This window comes from Vanessa tameamea, chromosome 24 (genome assembly GCF_037043105.1).
Source record: "Vanessa tameamea isolate UH-Manoa-2023 chromosome 24, ilVanTame1 primary haplotype, whole genome shotgun sequence".
Lineage (NCBI taxonomy): Eukaryota > Metazoa > Arthropoda > Insecta > Lepidoptera > Nymphalidae > Vanessa > Vanessa tameamea.
In genome coordinates, this window is record NC_087332.1 from 4,125,889 (window position 1) to 4,142,116 (window position 16,228).

General features: G+C 30.9%; 1 protein-coding gene across 1 annotated transcript in view; it reads right to left on the reverse strand.

The window, feature by feature from the left end:
• Positions 1–5,611: 5,611 nt before the first annotated feature.
• Positions 5,612–16,228, reverse strand: part of LOC113402714 (dopamine receptor 1) — a 126,192-nt gene continuing 115,575 nt past the window's right edge. The window contains exons 3-8 of the mRNA XM_064218778.1: positions 14,292–14,376; positions 11,587–11,767; positions 10,971–11,099; positions 8,859–9,104; positions 6,908–7,155; positions 5,612–6,062 (exon numbers count right to left, since the gene is read on the reverse strand). Coding sequence (XP_064074848.1) covers positions 5,755–6,062; positions 6,908–7,155; positions 8,859–9,104; positions 10,971–11,099; positions 11,587–11,767; positions 14,292–14,376 — 1,197 coding nt within the window. The 3' untranslated portion in view covers positions 5,612–5,754. The remainder of the gene's footprint in view (positions 6,063–6,907; positions 7,156–8,858; positions 9,105–10,970; positions 11,100–11,586; positions 11,768–14,291; positions 14,377–16,228) is intronic.

Genomic DNA, 16,228 nt, shown 5'->3' on the forward strand with positions numbered 1-16,228 from the left:
GGTCATGTTCGAATACGAATTTCCACTAGCGTCCTTTCTGATCATTTTATTTCGGTTGCTTTGAAGTAAATTCCTAGTTTTTATACATTTACGGAAAGCTAATTAAACGATTATGTTTTTAAAATAATCTGCAGAACAAGTTTCGTAATGATTTTTTTTGTTTTTCAGGCATATTTGAGGAAAAAAAATAAAAAAATAATTGAAATAATATCGTTTTCCGTCTCGCATTTTTAAATTAGGACCGATAATTATTGTTTAAATATTGAAAAATATCCAGTGTTTAATCGTTTTTATAAATCAGAAGAAAAAAGTAGATTTTAATTGATACTTTTTTTTAAATAAATTTTTGAAGTTGCATTTTTGACTTATTTTGAAAAAATCTAAAAACCGTGATAACTCAAAAATGGTTCCCTTTTGCATTATGCATATGGGGTTTAAAATTATCGCAAATAGTCACCCCTATCACCTCCTAACGGGAATACGTCGAATTACCAATAACCCTGTATATGTATCGAGTTCGCTGGTTCTACGCTGCAAAATAAAAATAACTGAAGCGTGCCTGCAGTGAAACATCGAATTTTCCGAGCGCTTTTCCCCACGGACGTTTCCTATAAGGAACCGTATACATGGTATAACTTAAATATCGGATTTAAGATACAGTAAAATGGAGTTTATAGTCAGAAAGGTAAATATAAAACGAAGTTTTAACTGTTTGTAACAAATAAAAACAATATTTATGAGGTTATACAAAAAACGAACAAGGAAAATTTTATTTGTTGAACAACACACCATGTTTAATCTATACTAATATTATGAATGCGAATTAACTCTGTCTGTCTGTCGGTTCATCTGTCTCTGTGATAGTGATACGCCTTCACTGCGAATTTGCTGAAATTTGGTATGAAGCCAGCTTGATCAAAAATAGAAAGAAGTATAAAATTAATTTATAAAGATGACATAAAATAAAATAAAACGAATTCATGAAAATAAAAAACACAATATTTTTTCAGTGGAGTAATAATAATATTTTATTATACTAGAAGTAGTACTCGTAACTATTGTTTAATGCTACAAATTCAAAGTAAATTTACAGTATTGAACGATTGAAGTAAAATCTTTCATTACACAAAAATTAAGGTGAGAGCAACTCAGACGTAGGATTCGAGTTTAATTGAAATACTATTTTAGCTGGTTTTTATGAGTATACATTATTATAACACTTTTTCTCTTGTTAATTAAAAAAAAAACGAGATAGAAAGCGTTTTTGACGTGATATAACGAAATGTAACCAAAAAGTTTGTAATCGTTTGAAGGTTACGAATGTAACTGTCATTAAAGAAAACCGCAGTCGTTCGAACGTGATTGTATAACGATTGCTGTGTTCCGGTTTGAAGGGGGAGTCAAACAGTCTGCCATTACAGGCACAAGAGTTGCAATATAATCTGTCAGTGATTGGTGTCGACATTAATAGTTAGTTAAGTCAAACATGTATTGAAGTCGAAATTTGTGTTAATTAGCTGAATGTAGCCGAAATTTGAAATTAATTTGAGGCATTCGATAACTTAGAAACTTAACTTATAAAATAAAATTAATATATCTGAGTGTATAACTACATATTTGAAAGTTAATATTTATAAGGCAATTACTATTTTTGTCCGTCCGTCTGTCTTACACAGAACATGTTTAGAAATTATGAATGTATGGTACAAATACTACATATACGTAAATATTCCAAGGTACCGTTTCGTCTTTATTTCATTTAAATTAGTGGATCTTTTTAAATGTTTAAACAACTAAGAATTTATGTACAATGTTGAAAGTTAATTGAGAAGAAATATGATACATTATAAGTAGGCAATTTTATTTATTATTAAATATAGTATTAAAAAAAATAGAGAGTACAAAAAAAAATACATTGTTTGGCATTTGTTAATTTTATTAGGCTTAAGTTTTTTCAAATATATTTAGTCAAACAAACACCCTTCAGTCATTTTTCTCTGCATTACTTGTATAATTAAATAACCTTGGATAAAATGATTGCTCGAAACTTATTTCTGAAACGCCGATCAAAGTCAGATTAACTAATTTGATTTTAATCTGAATGGTCATTGGTCGGTGGCAACCGATGACGCAATAGGCGACCAATGAGCATTCAGCATTTAGTCACATTAGTTAATCTTAGATAAATCATAGACTTAAGAAATATTAGAACGGATTTCTTTTTAATTTAGACGGTATGTTTATAGGTCTATCCCGCATTTTCCATAAAGAAATCATAATAGTTATTTTTTATGAGAGTTTTAAGAACTTTATATAAAAATAAAAAATAAAACTAAAATTCGTATTTTTTTTAAAATTAATATTAATAAATGGAAAAAATGACATCGTAGTAGCGTTTTACATTAAATACTAAGTGACCTTAATTGCCTGGTTCTTGCAGACAATAGGTGTTTTACAAAAAGCCATTAGGATCAGATAAGGTGATACCAGTGATCAATCATGTCGAAGTAAATACTGGCGAACGTCATATCTGCCGTTTTCAAAGGCCATTTTATCAGATTATTTTTCTACTGTTGTAGAAGCCATATGTCTCAGCCGATAGATGGAACTGGATGAAGATCATGGGTTCAATTAAGGGCCAATGAGTTAATTTACTATGAAACATGGCGATGAGTCCAACTCGTATGTTATGACGGCAAGTGGTCTTACGTTTACATATGTTCCTGCTTATCGTAGAACAGCGGTAGAGTGGTCCCTTTTAATGATAATCGATAATTTAAGGAACGAAAAAAAAAAAACGAAATGAGTAGAATTTCACTATTTATTTAAGCAAATTTCAAATTATATGAAAACGAAACACATACATACATACTCGTAATAAGATTAGCAAAGATGGAACCCAATCCATACTTTGCTACTGTTGATAGTATGACGGCATTTCATTTAGCGTAACCTGTTCGCGTACACATTTCCTATTTCAGTATTAAAATTATCAAAACAGTCAACTAGAACAAACATTTGCGTTGAATTTACGTAATTGATTCGATCAATAGTATTCTATGTTTTTATTTATTGGTAGTTACTTATTTAGTACATTATTAGTAGGTTCGTTTAATAGTAGACGTCCTAATAAAAACAAAACGCGAACACGCTAAGCCAGCTGAAGTTCCGCCATTTATAATTTAGCTTAAAAAACACAAACACATTTATTAATAATCATATTTTTACAATTTTCTTAAAACGTAATACACGATTTTGTTACCATTTAACTTATCATTTCCAATGGTTTTATTGCAACAATATCTTAAACTCCAAATCACGTACCAAGTAATAATGATGTGATTAAAAAAGTTATTGTACTGAAAGCGTAAATTAAAATACTTTCTTTGTGTATCTATAAATCCTAGTTTATTTGAATCAATTCTCCTTTTGTTATAATTATTGTTGATTGTTTCGAATACAACATGCGTGGAATGTATAGATTTGATTAAACGTCATAAGAGTTTAGGTACATTTTTCTATATAAGTTATTCTATACTTTCTTAAGTCTATATTTTCCTGGTATCACTGTAAAATTAACCGATACAGACCAGTGACTAGAACAAGTGTGTGAAACAGCATTGGAGAAATGAATACGCTTTTAGAATTTTACCCAGCAATGGAACATGTACAGCTGTTTTTTATTTTACTTTTGCCACGAAATAAAAAAAGAAACGAATACGAACTTTTAGTTACATTGCTTTAGGACTAATAATTATTTATTTTTAAATTTTTCTTTTCTTAAACATGATCTTTGAATCGTATTTACAATTAAGTTTTTTTTTTTTATATCCAATATTAAAGAATCCTAATAATATTCGTACCATGTAGTACCGACCTTATATTATGATGGATATTTCTTTATAATCTTTTCTCGTATTATAATATTACGCGTATATAATTATAAAAGTATCCATTGAGATGTATTTACAAAGAATATTTAAATTTCAGATTTCTGTATAGCTGATACATAGAATTATAATAATTTATACAATTTATAATTAATTCATTAGCGCTTTTCCCCATTTATGTAATGTTAACATTTACTAAAGGTATTATCAGGAAAGCTTGGTATTTGGAAATCTACGTCACCTTAGACTATACAATATTTATATACAAAAGTCATTATTATGTTCACCTCTATATCGAATTATACAGAGTGATCCATTATAGATTCAAATATTGGTTGAGTTTTTGTGTTCTTGAGTCGAATTGAGTTATCTTAGAACGTATTATTAAAGTTTAAATATCGAAAATTCTGAAAACAAAAATATATGTCTAATACGTCACATACTTAGCTTCAACATTTTATATATAATATATATTAGCGACCTAAGGACTATGTCGGAAGAAGAAGTGCCTCGATATAGTCGTACCTGGAACTAGGCCTCCTGGGCGCTCAAGGAAGCAATGGCTGGATGTCGTTAAGCAAGACATAAGAGCCAATGGACGCATACAGAATGACACTAACGACCGTGCAAAGTGGAGTAGACTTAGTCGGAAGGCAGACCTGGCGATAGCTGAGATTAATAAATGTCAGACAGAAGAAGAAGACTTAAACATTTTATTATAATATTTTTCTTCTTAAATTAGTCATTCTTTATCTGTTTTATATAATCGATTGTTAATTGATAGTGCGTATTTCAGTTGAAAGCCTGTACTGTATTTAGATTCGGCTATACTGAGCCTTGTCCTTGGGTCCTTTTCCCACACAACATTATACGTGAAATTTAAATTGTCATAATTTTTTTAGGTCTCTAATTAAAGGATTTTTTTTCTTTTTTTTTTAAATTTTTAACCTTCTTCACATTGACTTAAGTCTATGGATCACTCTGTAGAAGATAGGAAGTTATTATTACAAAGAATATAAAAGATGATTAGTATCTTTATATTTTGAAAATTTAGTAATTTCAAAGTTTTTATACAATTTTAGAACATGAATTTAGTAAATTGGTAAATTGTTGGATATAAAAAAAGATATTCCAATTCGAAATAAGTAGGAACTAGGAAGTTATTTAACAAATGTTAAATGTCTACGATAAAATTTCGTATTATCAACATGATTAAATATTATTTTATTTCCAACATGAAATATATTGATAGTTTTATTAAACTAATGATATTATTTAATTTTTAAATTATTTACATACTAAATAAAATTATAATTTATTTACAAAAGTATCACAGAATTAAATTTTATAAACAATGAAAGATACAAAGATAGTTCTAATATCTAAATATAATAATAGCGTAACAATAATACTGTTTATTATATATCTACCATTACTAATACTTATTTATTTCAAAAAAACTATAAAGATTTATCTTAACAAGAATAAAATTTTCATGATTTAATGTTTTCATCTGTCGTCTATTTCTAATCCTATTTGATATGTATAATGTATGAATTACTAGGCATCTTATTGCTATGTTGTTAATGAATTTTCAAATGTAGATCGTTTAGTTTGCAGCAATTCAGAATATCAAGAACAACAATTTTCTTAATAATTACATTGAATCCAAGACCATCCCTTTCGTTCTTGTTCTTATATTTGTTGACCTTAATGTCCTTATGGATATTGTATAGTGTTCATTGTTGTTTTTAAACTATATACATTTGTATGATAGTAATTAAGAGTATGAATGAAATGAAAAAGTCTTTTAAACAACATCACTTTTATCGAGCAGACCATTATTGCTGCTCCCGTCTTCTTGTCAGATGTGATAATCTCTAAGAGGCTTGACTGATTCAGCTGAGGATCTGGGCGTCGGATCGACTCCAGACAATCCTAAGGATCCACTCCTCCTTACGACTAAGGTTTTCGTACCGTAATCGGTGACAAAGTTATCGTTCCTCGTTGGTGTGTTCGCTCGTACTGTCTGGTAGCCGCAGCAGGGCGGATACTTGGACGTGAGGATTTTTTTAAAAGCCTCCCGAAATTCGGTGTTGAATATGGAGTAAATTATCGGATTGAACGCGGAATTGGAATAGCCGAGCCATGTGAGAATTTTGAAAGCGAGATCTGTAACGAGGGAAACGCTCCAGTTGATATTATAAGTCAAATAAATAACAATATTAAATAAAAAAAACACATGGTCCTCAGTGAGTAGACGAATTTGTATTCGTATATAAGTATCATAGCAGTTTTAACGTTCAAGTTAATTTTATTACCCTTTTAATGGTTTAAATAAACCGATGGAGGACGTTTATAGCCCATTAAATGTGCTTTTACAATTTTATTAATAATGGATACAGCTTGTCTGTCTAATTATCTTCAAAGCCCTTTCATTACGCACTTGACCCGAATACTGACCCAGTATTTATAATAGCATCTCAGACCCTATTATGGTACGACTTCCATCAGTAGTTTTCTTATCACGTAGCTCAGGCTTTTGATTTAGATCTTCCATTATGTCACAAATGTTTTCTTCGTTTTGATGACATTTTCAAATTTCTGACCTTTCCCTCATTCAGGTGAACGTCACGTTAATATGGAGTAATGTGATATTAGAAGAATGTTTTAATATAACGATAAAAGAAAAAATGTATGAGAAATTCCAGAACTGCCTTCGATGGAATTAACTTCGGCATTTCTTTGGAATATTCATAATTAAATAACAAGACTTGTCATTAATTGCGTAAATATCTACGCGAGAATTTTATCTACATAGTGCCATTTAAATGATTAATAAGCTTAGCTCAATTCTAATGATCTTCTCATTTCATTTATCATAGTAATTAAATATTTGTCAGTACATAATATTGGGGATATTTATTTGTCAGTCTATCCTAGTTTCTTTTTTATAAAAAATAACAAAAGAGTTTTTTTATTTTTTATTTTAGTGAAGTATTTAATAAAACGCTTACCTGGTATGCATGTCTTGCAAAACGCAGCCACAATATTCACACAGAAGAACGGCACCCAGCAGAGTAGGAATACTCCCATTATTATACCAACGGTGATGGCGGCTTTGTGGTCAGACACGTGGTAGGGCGATGAGTGCACGTGCGTATGAACCCTTGTTCGTACAGACTTGGTCCGGTTGTCGGGAAGTTGGACAGTTCTCGTGACAGCTCTGATCGACTTCACATGTTTCTGTGCGTAGCAATATAATCTGTGAAAAATGTCTATCTTGTATAAAATACTTTAGAGCTATTTACCTTTAATCTAAAGTAGCTTTAAAATAATTTGATTAAAAGATCGATTATTGCTGCCCCTTTTGGTAGTAGAGGTCAAATACCTTGTTATGACTGATGGTTTTTATTTATGATAAAGTTAGACGGACGAAAAAATGGTAAGTGTTCAACACTGTCCATAGACATTGGCCCCTTGTGCCACCAATTTTGGGAATTGAGATGTTACATCCCTTATGTAGCGTGTTATATATAGTGGAATATATATTAAACAGTTTAATTGTAATGATCGTTTGTTAATAATAAATCTGATTGCAATCAATTATATTTATGTTCTACGAAGACAAAATGGCCCAATGGTTAGAAAACGAGAAACTTAACTGCAAGTATCGCTGTAAGACAAGTATCGCTGAATTTTCGTTTGCTTAATTTGGGTTTATATATTCATCTCATGCTCAGCTGTGAAAGAAAACATTGCTAGGAAATCTGCTATCGGATTCAAATATGTCATGTATTTACCCAGCAGTAGGACAGTAACAGACTGTAATTTTTTACTCTGTCTGTAACCTCTTCACGCTCAAGCTGTACGGATTTTGATGAAATTCGGTATGGAGATAGTTGGACTCCCGAAGAAGGTAAAAAATGTATGCCACATTCTTAATAAAGGACATCCTTTTTTAATTCAGCCATCTTGCATATTATGTTTAAAACTAAAAATCTATTCTACAGTAAATTCTCGTGTAACTTCGTTGATAAGCTTATATTTAAGTTTGTAATTGTAAATATAAACTAAGCAATTTTAAGTTCTCACGTTATAATAATCTTCGGATTATCTTCAAATGCTTAGAATTTCTATAAACCAGCATTTTGAAATACGTCGCCGCTAAGATTCGCTAATGAGAAAGGAATTTGCCGATACTAGGGTTAGTTGAACGATCAATTTTAATACATCAATCACTTGAATACCTCGGGTTAAGTGCTTAAATTTTCCTTTAAAATTTTATACGAACTATAAAGTGTGTCTAAGAGCTATTTAATTGTTAAGTTAACGCAAAGGAGACTTTGAATTTTGTAGCAATATTATTTTAATACATTTTTTGTGTTATTAAGACGGCGTACGGGTGAATGAAGAACTTAAATATTAGTAAGAAAAAATATGGGGAAAGTGTTTTATTAATACATTAGTCTTGTCACGTTAATGCCAAAATTCAAAGCGGCGGAATTACGAATTGTAACTACTTTTAGAAAAAAAAAATCTCCGAAACGTGCTGCATTTACTGGTATTGCTTTTATTTAATAACGATTAGTGGTGGAACCGAGGTGACCTAGTGGTTAGAACGCGTGCATCTTGATCGATGAATGCAGGTTCAAGCCCAGGCAAGCACCACTGAATTCGTGTGCTTAATTTGTGTTTATAATTCATTTTGAGCTCGCCGGTGTAGGAAAACATCGCAATGAAAGGCAGAATCTAATTTAAATAAAATTCATGTGTATTCCATACCAATTCACATTGGAGCAGCGTGGTGGAATAAGCTCCTAAACCTTCTCTTTAAGGGAGAGGAGGCCTAAGCCCATCAGTGGGTCATTGACAAGATATTTCTTGCTTACTTACTTATATAATGGTTTATCAGTTTTTTTCAGTTAGGTATAACAAAAATGTCTTAAATATTAAAATAAGACTCACCGGCAATAAATACTTATCATAACAATGCATGGTAGGATGAATGAAATACAACTGGATACGACAGCGTATGTAGGTGTCAGTACCAACGCACACGTTGGGTATCTTGGCGGTCGTTGTGTGGTGGTGATTTCATCCGGTGGTCGGTGAAGGCCTAAAGATATTGGGAGGAAGCTGACTAACACAGCCAATAGCCAAATCAAAGCGATTGTTATGATTGCAACTCGTCGAGTTACCCAGCGACCGTATCTGTAAAGATTGGATTATTTATAATATTATTTAACATTTATTAATGATTATGAAATTAAAAAAATATGACTCTACTATGAATACATTTTTTAATAAATTAAACTAGCGATAAGGTTGTATATGATAAAAATTAGATTTAAATCAAATTTTCAAATTTAGAATCAAAATTTACTTCAAAATTCATTTGTCAAGCGTTTTTGTTATATTATTAAATAACAATCTTGTATGTGTACGCTAACATGTTTAACGTATAATTATGTTTTATAACAAAAAAAAAATTACATTTATATTTTTTATATAAGACAGCGAAAGCCTCTCAGCTTAACAAGGTGTTGCGTAACGACACTAAAGACGCCGAAAGAAATAATTTAGGCTCAGGTGTGTAGCACTCTAAAACATTTCGCAGGAAAACCCTTTAATCTCACACTAATGGCCGGCTTATAAAATAAAAATAACATGATCATGTAATATTGCCGTAAAATTTAATCAACATTCATATCAATATTTAATTTAAATTAAACAAATGAGGTTACAAGAATGTTGTTGTTTTACCATTCATAATCGGTAAATCTTAGGTTTTACTGGAAAATCTTAAGATTTACCTTAGTTCGAGCTTTTACAGTAACATATATAAACTTTAATTTTTATTTGCTGTTTTAGTGTGTCTGTTTTTATTAGAAGTTAGCATCACAAAAATAATGTTAAACATTACGTAATAATTAAAACCAATTTTAAACGTACAATGTCTAGAATAATCAATATTTGGAAATGAAACGGCCATCCTCATACAATGATGTCAATGGATTCTATGATGTCAACAGTAGATATTTTTAATGTAAATTAATTATGTATGTATTTTGTGGTTTGATTTCATTTAAATGGTGTGACTGTATGAAGTGATATCACAATTCATTTGACAAAAGCACTTCACATAAAGGCACTGGCAGGAATTTTTGAATAGTTATTTTAATGACTAATCAAATGAAACGTTTCAATTAAATTGTTTTCTGCTTTGAAGAACCCACGATAAATTGGGTTTATTTGAGAAATATTAAATATCTCTTTTTGAAATACTATTCAGGATAAAACAATTATTTTCAATTGAATTGCAAATATCAATTCTATAACCATACATCTAGTTACAAAGTACCAATATGACTTTGCGCTCTATAAAAATTTTCGACGACATCATTTCCCTTATATCAAATCAAAATATAATTTATTCATGTGGGTTCTAACGAGTACTATTGACATTTTTACAAAATAAATAATTTTGAAGTCTACTGGTTCTTAATATAATTATGTATTACATATCTATTCACAAAACGAAGACATTAAATTAACTAATGATTAATAGAATTAAATTAACAAATATAATTTCATTTCTTGTATTTTTTTGCTATCTCTACTCGTAGTCACACACACTAAGACAACCCACGTCAACACGAGCGTCTCTCACTACTGTACGCCAATAATAGAACGTGGATACGCTCACAAAGGCGCGCTGCCTTTGTGAGCGTATGCATTTATATTATATAAGTTGTACCGAGAAAAATCCGTATGATTGATTATCACGATCACGAATGGCCCTTTTATACAATTTCAAATAAATATTATATATTAATTAATTACTTCAAATAAAATTTTGTACATCTATAATAGTATTATAAATGTGAACGTAACTCTGTCTGTGTGGTGCTCTTTAACGGCAAAACTACTGAATCTAATTGATTTAATTTTAATTGAAATATAGGCTTATGCCTAACACCTCACGATCAACCCTTAAAACGTAAACGAGGCCGAAGTGAATAAAATCAAAATAAATATAAACTTTAATCAATACTACAATATTTATTACTTACTTACCTCAAAGGATCCTTTATATGTATATAACGATCGAGGGATATAGCACAGAGGTTCAGTATAGATGCAGTTGAGCACATAACGTCGCAAGCGACCCAAGTATCGCAAAACTGTTCACCAAATACCCAGTACCTGAGAAAATATAATAGTTTGCATTTTTTTTTCTAAAATAAGGCTAAGGTTCGATTTAGAGGGACTAACGAAAATATATTCTTATAATTTCTTCAGAAGACTTTTGATATAAAACATCATAAAGGACGTAATTATGAATAGTCATATTTTAATACATGTTTAGAATTTTTAATATACATAATTAAAACGCCTGTGAAACTTAATTTCTTTAAATATTTATTAACACAATATTTTTTAAGTCATTTTGAATATAATTTAATAAAAGACCTCGATTTTTTAATCTTTTTTATTACACAAGATCAATACGATCAAAAAAATAGATATTCATCTGTATCTGGTTATAAAGTTTTTCTCTGAAAGAACTCTATTTATATTTTGTTTGCATTGTACATTTTTGTAGATTTTAGCAATGCATGCTCTTGCTTTGCTAAAATCATATATTGTTGTACAATGTACATTTCATAAACATAAAAAAATCAAAACTTACCCTAACAAATCGTTGACTCCTGCGAAAGTCATAACAGCGGCTGCTACCAACATATCAGCGATTGCCAACGATGCCAGAAACAGATTGCCAATGCGTCTCAAGCCTCTATCCGTGTATATCGCTATGCAGACCAGTATGTTGCCAGCCGCACTCACGAATATAAGGAGTGAGAGGAATATACCTGAGAAGAGAGAAGAAGAATATTAATATTAATACGAAAAATAAAATATCTTATTCTGTTATCATTTGAATGGGATATTGTTTATTGATATTGCGTTACATACGAGTTAAATGGACCAACTGAAAAACAGTACTGTATTTCGTACTCAGTAATAGATTTATTCACTTACGTGTGTGTTTCGTATTTAGACATAGATTTGTTCAGGCACGCGCCTCCATATTGAATTATGGACGAGCATTAGGAGTGATGCTTGAACTTACAAGATGTCTTAGTATGCGTGACAGGACTAATGGAAGACTTTAAGACGTAAAAAAATACGTTTTAGATTTTATCAGTTAATGCACGCTGATATTTAAACATGAAGAGGCGCGTCTTAGCGAGCGAACAGGGCCTGAATTCCACTAACAAATTGACAGTTTATCGCAATTGAATATAGACGTAATCGCCACTGTTCATCCCTAGTAAGTATATATTCTACAAAGGCAAAAATCCAGTTGTGTTTCGGTCAAAGTTGTATCGGGATCGTATCGTAACGATTAAGTTGAAGTTAATTTTTCGAGGAATAGTCGAAATGGGATCGAAATAGAATCAGGAATTTATCATTACCGTTATAACTTAGTAGAATTGTCCCCGGCTCTGTATAATGAGATGGCTAATTTTGCCACAAAATTTTTGTGAAATATAAATTTCCTTCGTGTATTTTGTTGTGTGGCAATTAATAAGGTTATCTTTTGATATTTTTCTTAGTATGGTCCATGTTCAGTCATTAAAAAAAAATCAAATTATTCTTTATTCAAAAAGGCTCAAAAAGCACTTTTGAATCATGTCATGTAACAGTGCTGTTTAAATGTAAAGCTACCAACGATTGGGAAAGTAGATTCTACCGAGAATAACCTGCATGAAACTCATTTGTTACTCTTTTCCACCATTTTAATTACAGACTATGTCGAGAAAGTACAATTAAAATTGTATATATCCTACCTACCTTAATATAATTAATTTTGTGAGTTATATGCCTTATCTATCAATGTTATTTTGACAATAACTTTAAATTTTTTAATAGGGCTTGCTATGTAATATATCTCTTACTATTTACCTTCATTACGCCCAAACTTGAGAACGACCAAACCGATTTCTTGCCTTATATATCAATTTTATTTTGACAATAACTTTAAATTTTATAATAGGGCTTGCTATGCAATATATCTCTTGCTATTTACCTTCATCACGCCCAAACTTGAGAACGACCAAACTGATTTCTTGCCTTATCTATCAATATTATTTTGACAATAGCTTTAAATTTTTTAATAGGGCTTGCTATGCAATATATCTCTTGCTATTTACCTTCATCACGCCCAAACTTGAGAACGTCCAAACTGATTTCTTGCCTTATCTATCAATATTATTTTGACAATAGCTTTAAATTTTATAATAGGGCTTGCTATGTAATATATCTCTTGCTATTTACCTTCATCACGCCCTAACTTGAAAACGACTAAACCGATTTCGTGCATCTTTCTTTTCAAGTTGTAATACTTTGTAGAAAATTCTTACGGTAAGACAAATGCGAATAAATTTAGACATTTTCAGAAAACATAAAAACGGTTATGTCGCATTATCAGTTCACACGGATTTTCTTATAAAGACTGTGAGTCAAATAATTATGAATTAAATATTCATAACTAAGACTGATATACATCTGTCGGGTTAGCTAGTACATATATTATACAGTTAATAATCTCGAAGTATCTAATTATATTAAATTGTACACCTATAAACACTTATGATTATTTTCCATGTGGCTAGCTTGCCTAGGTGGTTAGCTTATACTCGGTGGTCATCAGATACTCATCAGATATGCTATTGCCAAACAGAAATAATTAGAATTGTAATGCATCAATCTCGATGGGCTGTAGTGGCCACTTATCATCAGGTAGCCCATTTTTCCGGCAGTCTACTACATACTATTATTAAAAATAACTTCAGTCAGTACATCTTCTGATTAATGTTTTCTTAAATTAGTATTGTATACGCTTAAATATATCTCTTAAGTTTATAAATTTTAGTATTAAGAGAATGCGAGGTATGGTTATATTATTTATGAAGCAAGTATTAAAACGTGACGAAAATTAATTTCAAATATTTCTATACAGTGTGTAAGTTAAATCGCACAAGGTTCTGCATTTTCAACCTCTATTATGCGACCATTGAAATTGTTTACTAACTATAGCTCGAAAGTAACTACTATAAAGAAAAAAGTTCTAGACAAGTTCTGGACACAACATTATTTCTATAAAAAATTGCTCGAAAACATTCGTTACACGCAGAGATATTGTCCAACATTCTTTATTCAAAATTACAGCAATCCTCAAGCAAAGAAGCGTTTTTAATCAAGATGAATTATAAGGATTCTATTTTTAAAATCTTATTTAATAATTTTATCGGACTATATAAAGTTTTATTATTATGAGCAATATAAGGCTTTCGTGTATTGGTATATGGTTAGAAATCTATACAAACGTACCAACGAGTAATATAGATAGCAATGTAACTGCATCTGGATCTTCGGCATCTTCATATTCCACAGTCGTGTCGTTGAGCAGCGCCACCTATAGCAAAAAGTTTATTTTAATAATTACAATCAGACATCATCAGACATCACCACTACAATTAGGCCTTGACCCATTGGGTCTGAACCACTGACATGGTAGCTGTAGGTTACTGATGAAGAAATGCCCGGACAAGGAGGACAGCCTCGAGGCTCGTACCCGGCTTGACCAAGGTCAATCAGTAAGACCATAATGAAGTGAATTCCAATCTATTGAATTCGATGGTAAATCGTATATGTTATATTAGGTATAAAAATGTAGCAATTATTAATTAACCAAAAAAATATATTACGTATTTTTTGTTTAAATTGGTTTTTATTTATTTTGTTTAGTTTCTAGTTCTATGTAGTAACTTTCTAAGTTTTATGTTAGTATTGAAGCATTTAATAAGCAATTGATACATTTTTTCAAATTATTTAACACGCAATATTAATTACTAGCTGTGCCCGCGACTTCGTTCGCGTAGTTGTCGGAAACACTATCATGATTATCGTTTGATTGCTCACGTTGGTTTTTGTTATTATAATCGTCAATAAGATTTAATAATATATTTTACAGTACTTTAGCGTAGATTATATTTTTAGTTTTATTTTCTTGTGGTAGAAGAACATACTGATTTTGCCCGCAACCCGATCTTGACAACGCGATATATAGTTGAAATTGAATTCTTTTAAAATTAAAAGGTAAATCATTTGGAATCATTGGGATGCGAGGTATAAGCACTGTTTGACCAACTGCCGGACCAGTCAAAACTGTTGCAACGATCACGTTATTGCGAAGGAATTTTACTTGAAGGCGGGTCCCGTTACATAAATTTGGTGGTTTAAGATTTCTGAGTAAAATTATCGCAGCACCTATTTTTAACTTCAGGGAATGTGGTGGAAGGCCGCTCGGGTTTAAAGAATTGAGAAACTCTTGTGGGTAATGGACAGCATCTTCTTGATCCATTACATTATCAATAGATGTGTAGGTAGTTATATCGCCTGGAAGTTTGGTTAAAATTAGGTCGTTAATTTCGTCAACGCTACTATTTCTCGCCGCCAATATTGCCCTTTGACACATCCATTGGTAATCTTTATTTTCTATTTCGACGATATTAGGGTAAACTTTTGATATTAAATCCTCTATGCTAGTCACTTTTTCTCCTAAATCGCGATCAATTTCAATTTTATTTTCAGAATGAGGTACTTTTCCATCTCCTATTAAAAGTAACTTTGAAGGAAAATTTGTACTTCCTCCCCCCAAATGTGCTCTCATATTCGTAGATAGTTTTAAGGTATGGACAAATGTCCATAACGGTGAACTTTTAAGGCAAGACCTTACAATGTCTGCTCTAGTTCCTCTTAAAATTACCGGTAAAGTTTGTCTAAATAAATTACCAACATCTGTGTTTTTATTGCTTATTGTTATACGGTCAATTATGACAACCCTTTTCTTAAACATAAAAGAAATATTGTACAATAGTGTCCGATTGCGAATATTTTTTTTGTTAACAATTCGATGCAGGTGTATCGACATCTGGATGTAAGACAAAAGAAAAAGTCAATTGTAAATAAATAAATCACAAACAAAATTCATACTCTGCCAAAACAAACAAAACGTTCAACAGGAAATGTAATAGTAAATCTGAATGACTTTTCTTTGTCTTGGATTAGGAGAAAAGTTCATGAATTGTAATACTTGACGGTAGACATGTTTGCTTAAACACTCAATTTTGATTCCAATTTTCTGTCATTATATAGGACCACTATGTACGTATAGGGTTTAAAAAAACATCAAGAAGTGTATTTATCGATAGACCAGATTTACAAATTTAGAGTATATCATATATTTACAAACCTACCTTGGCTGA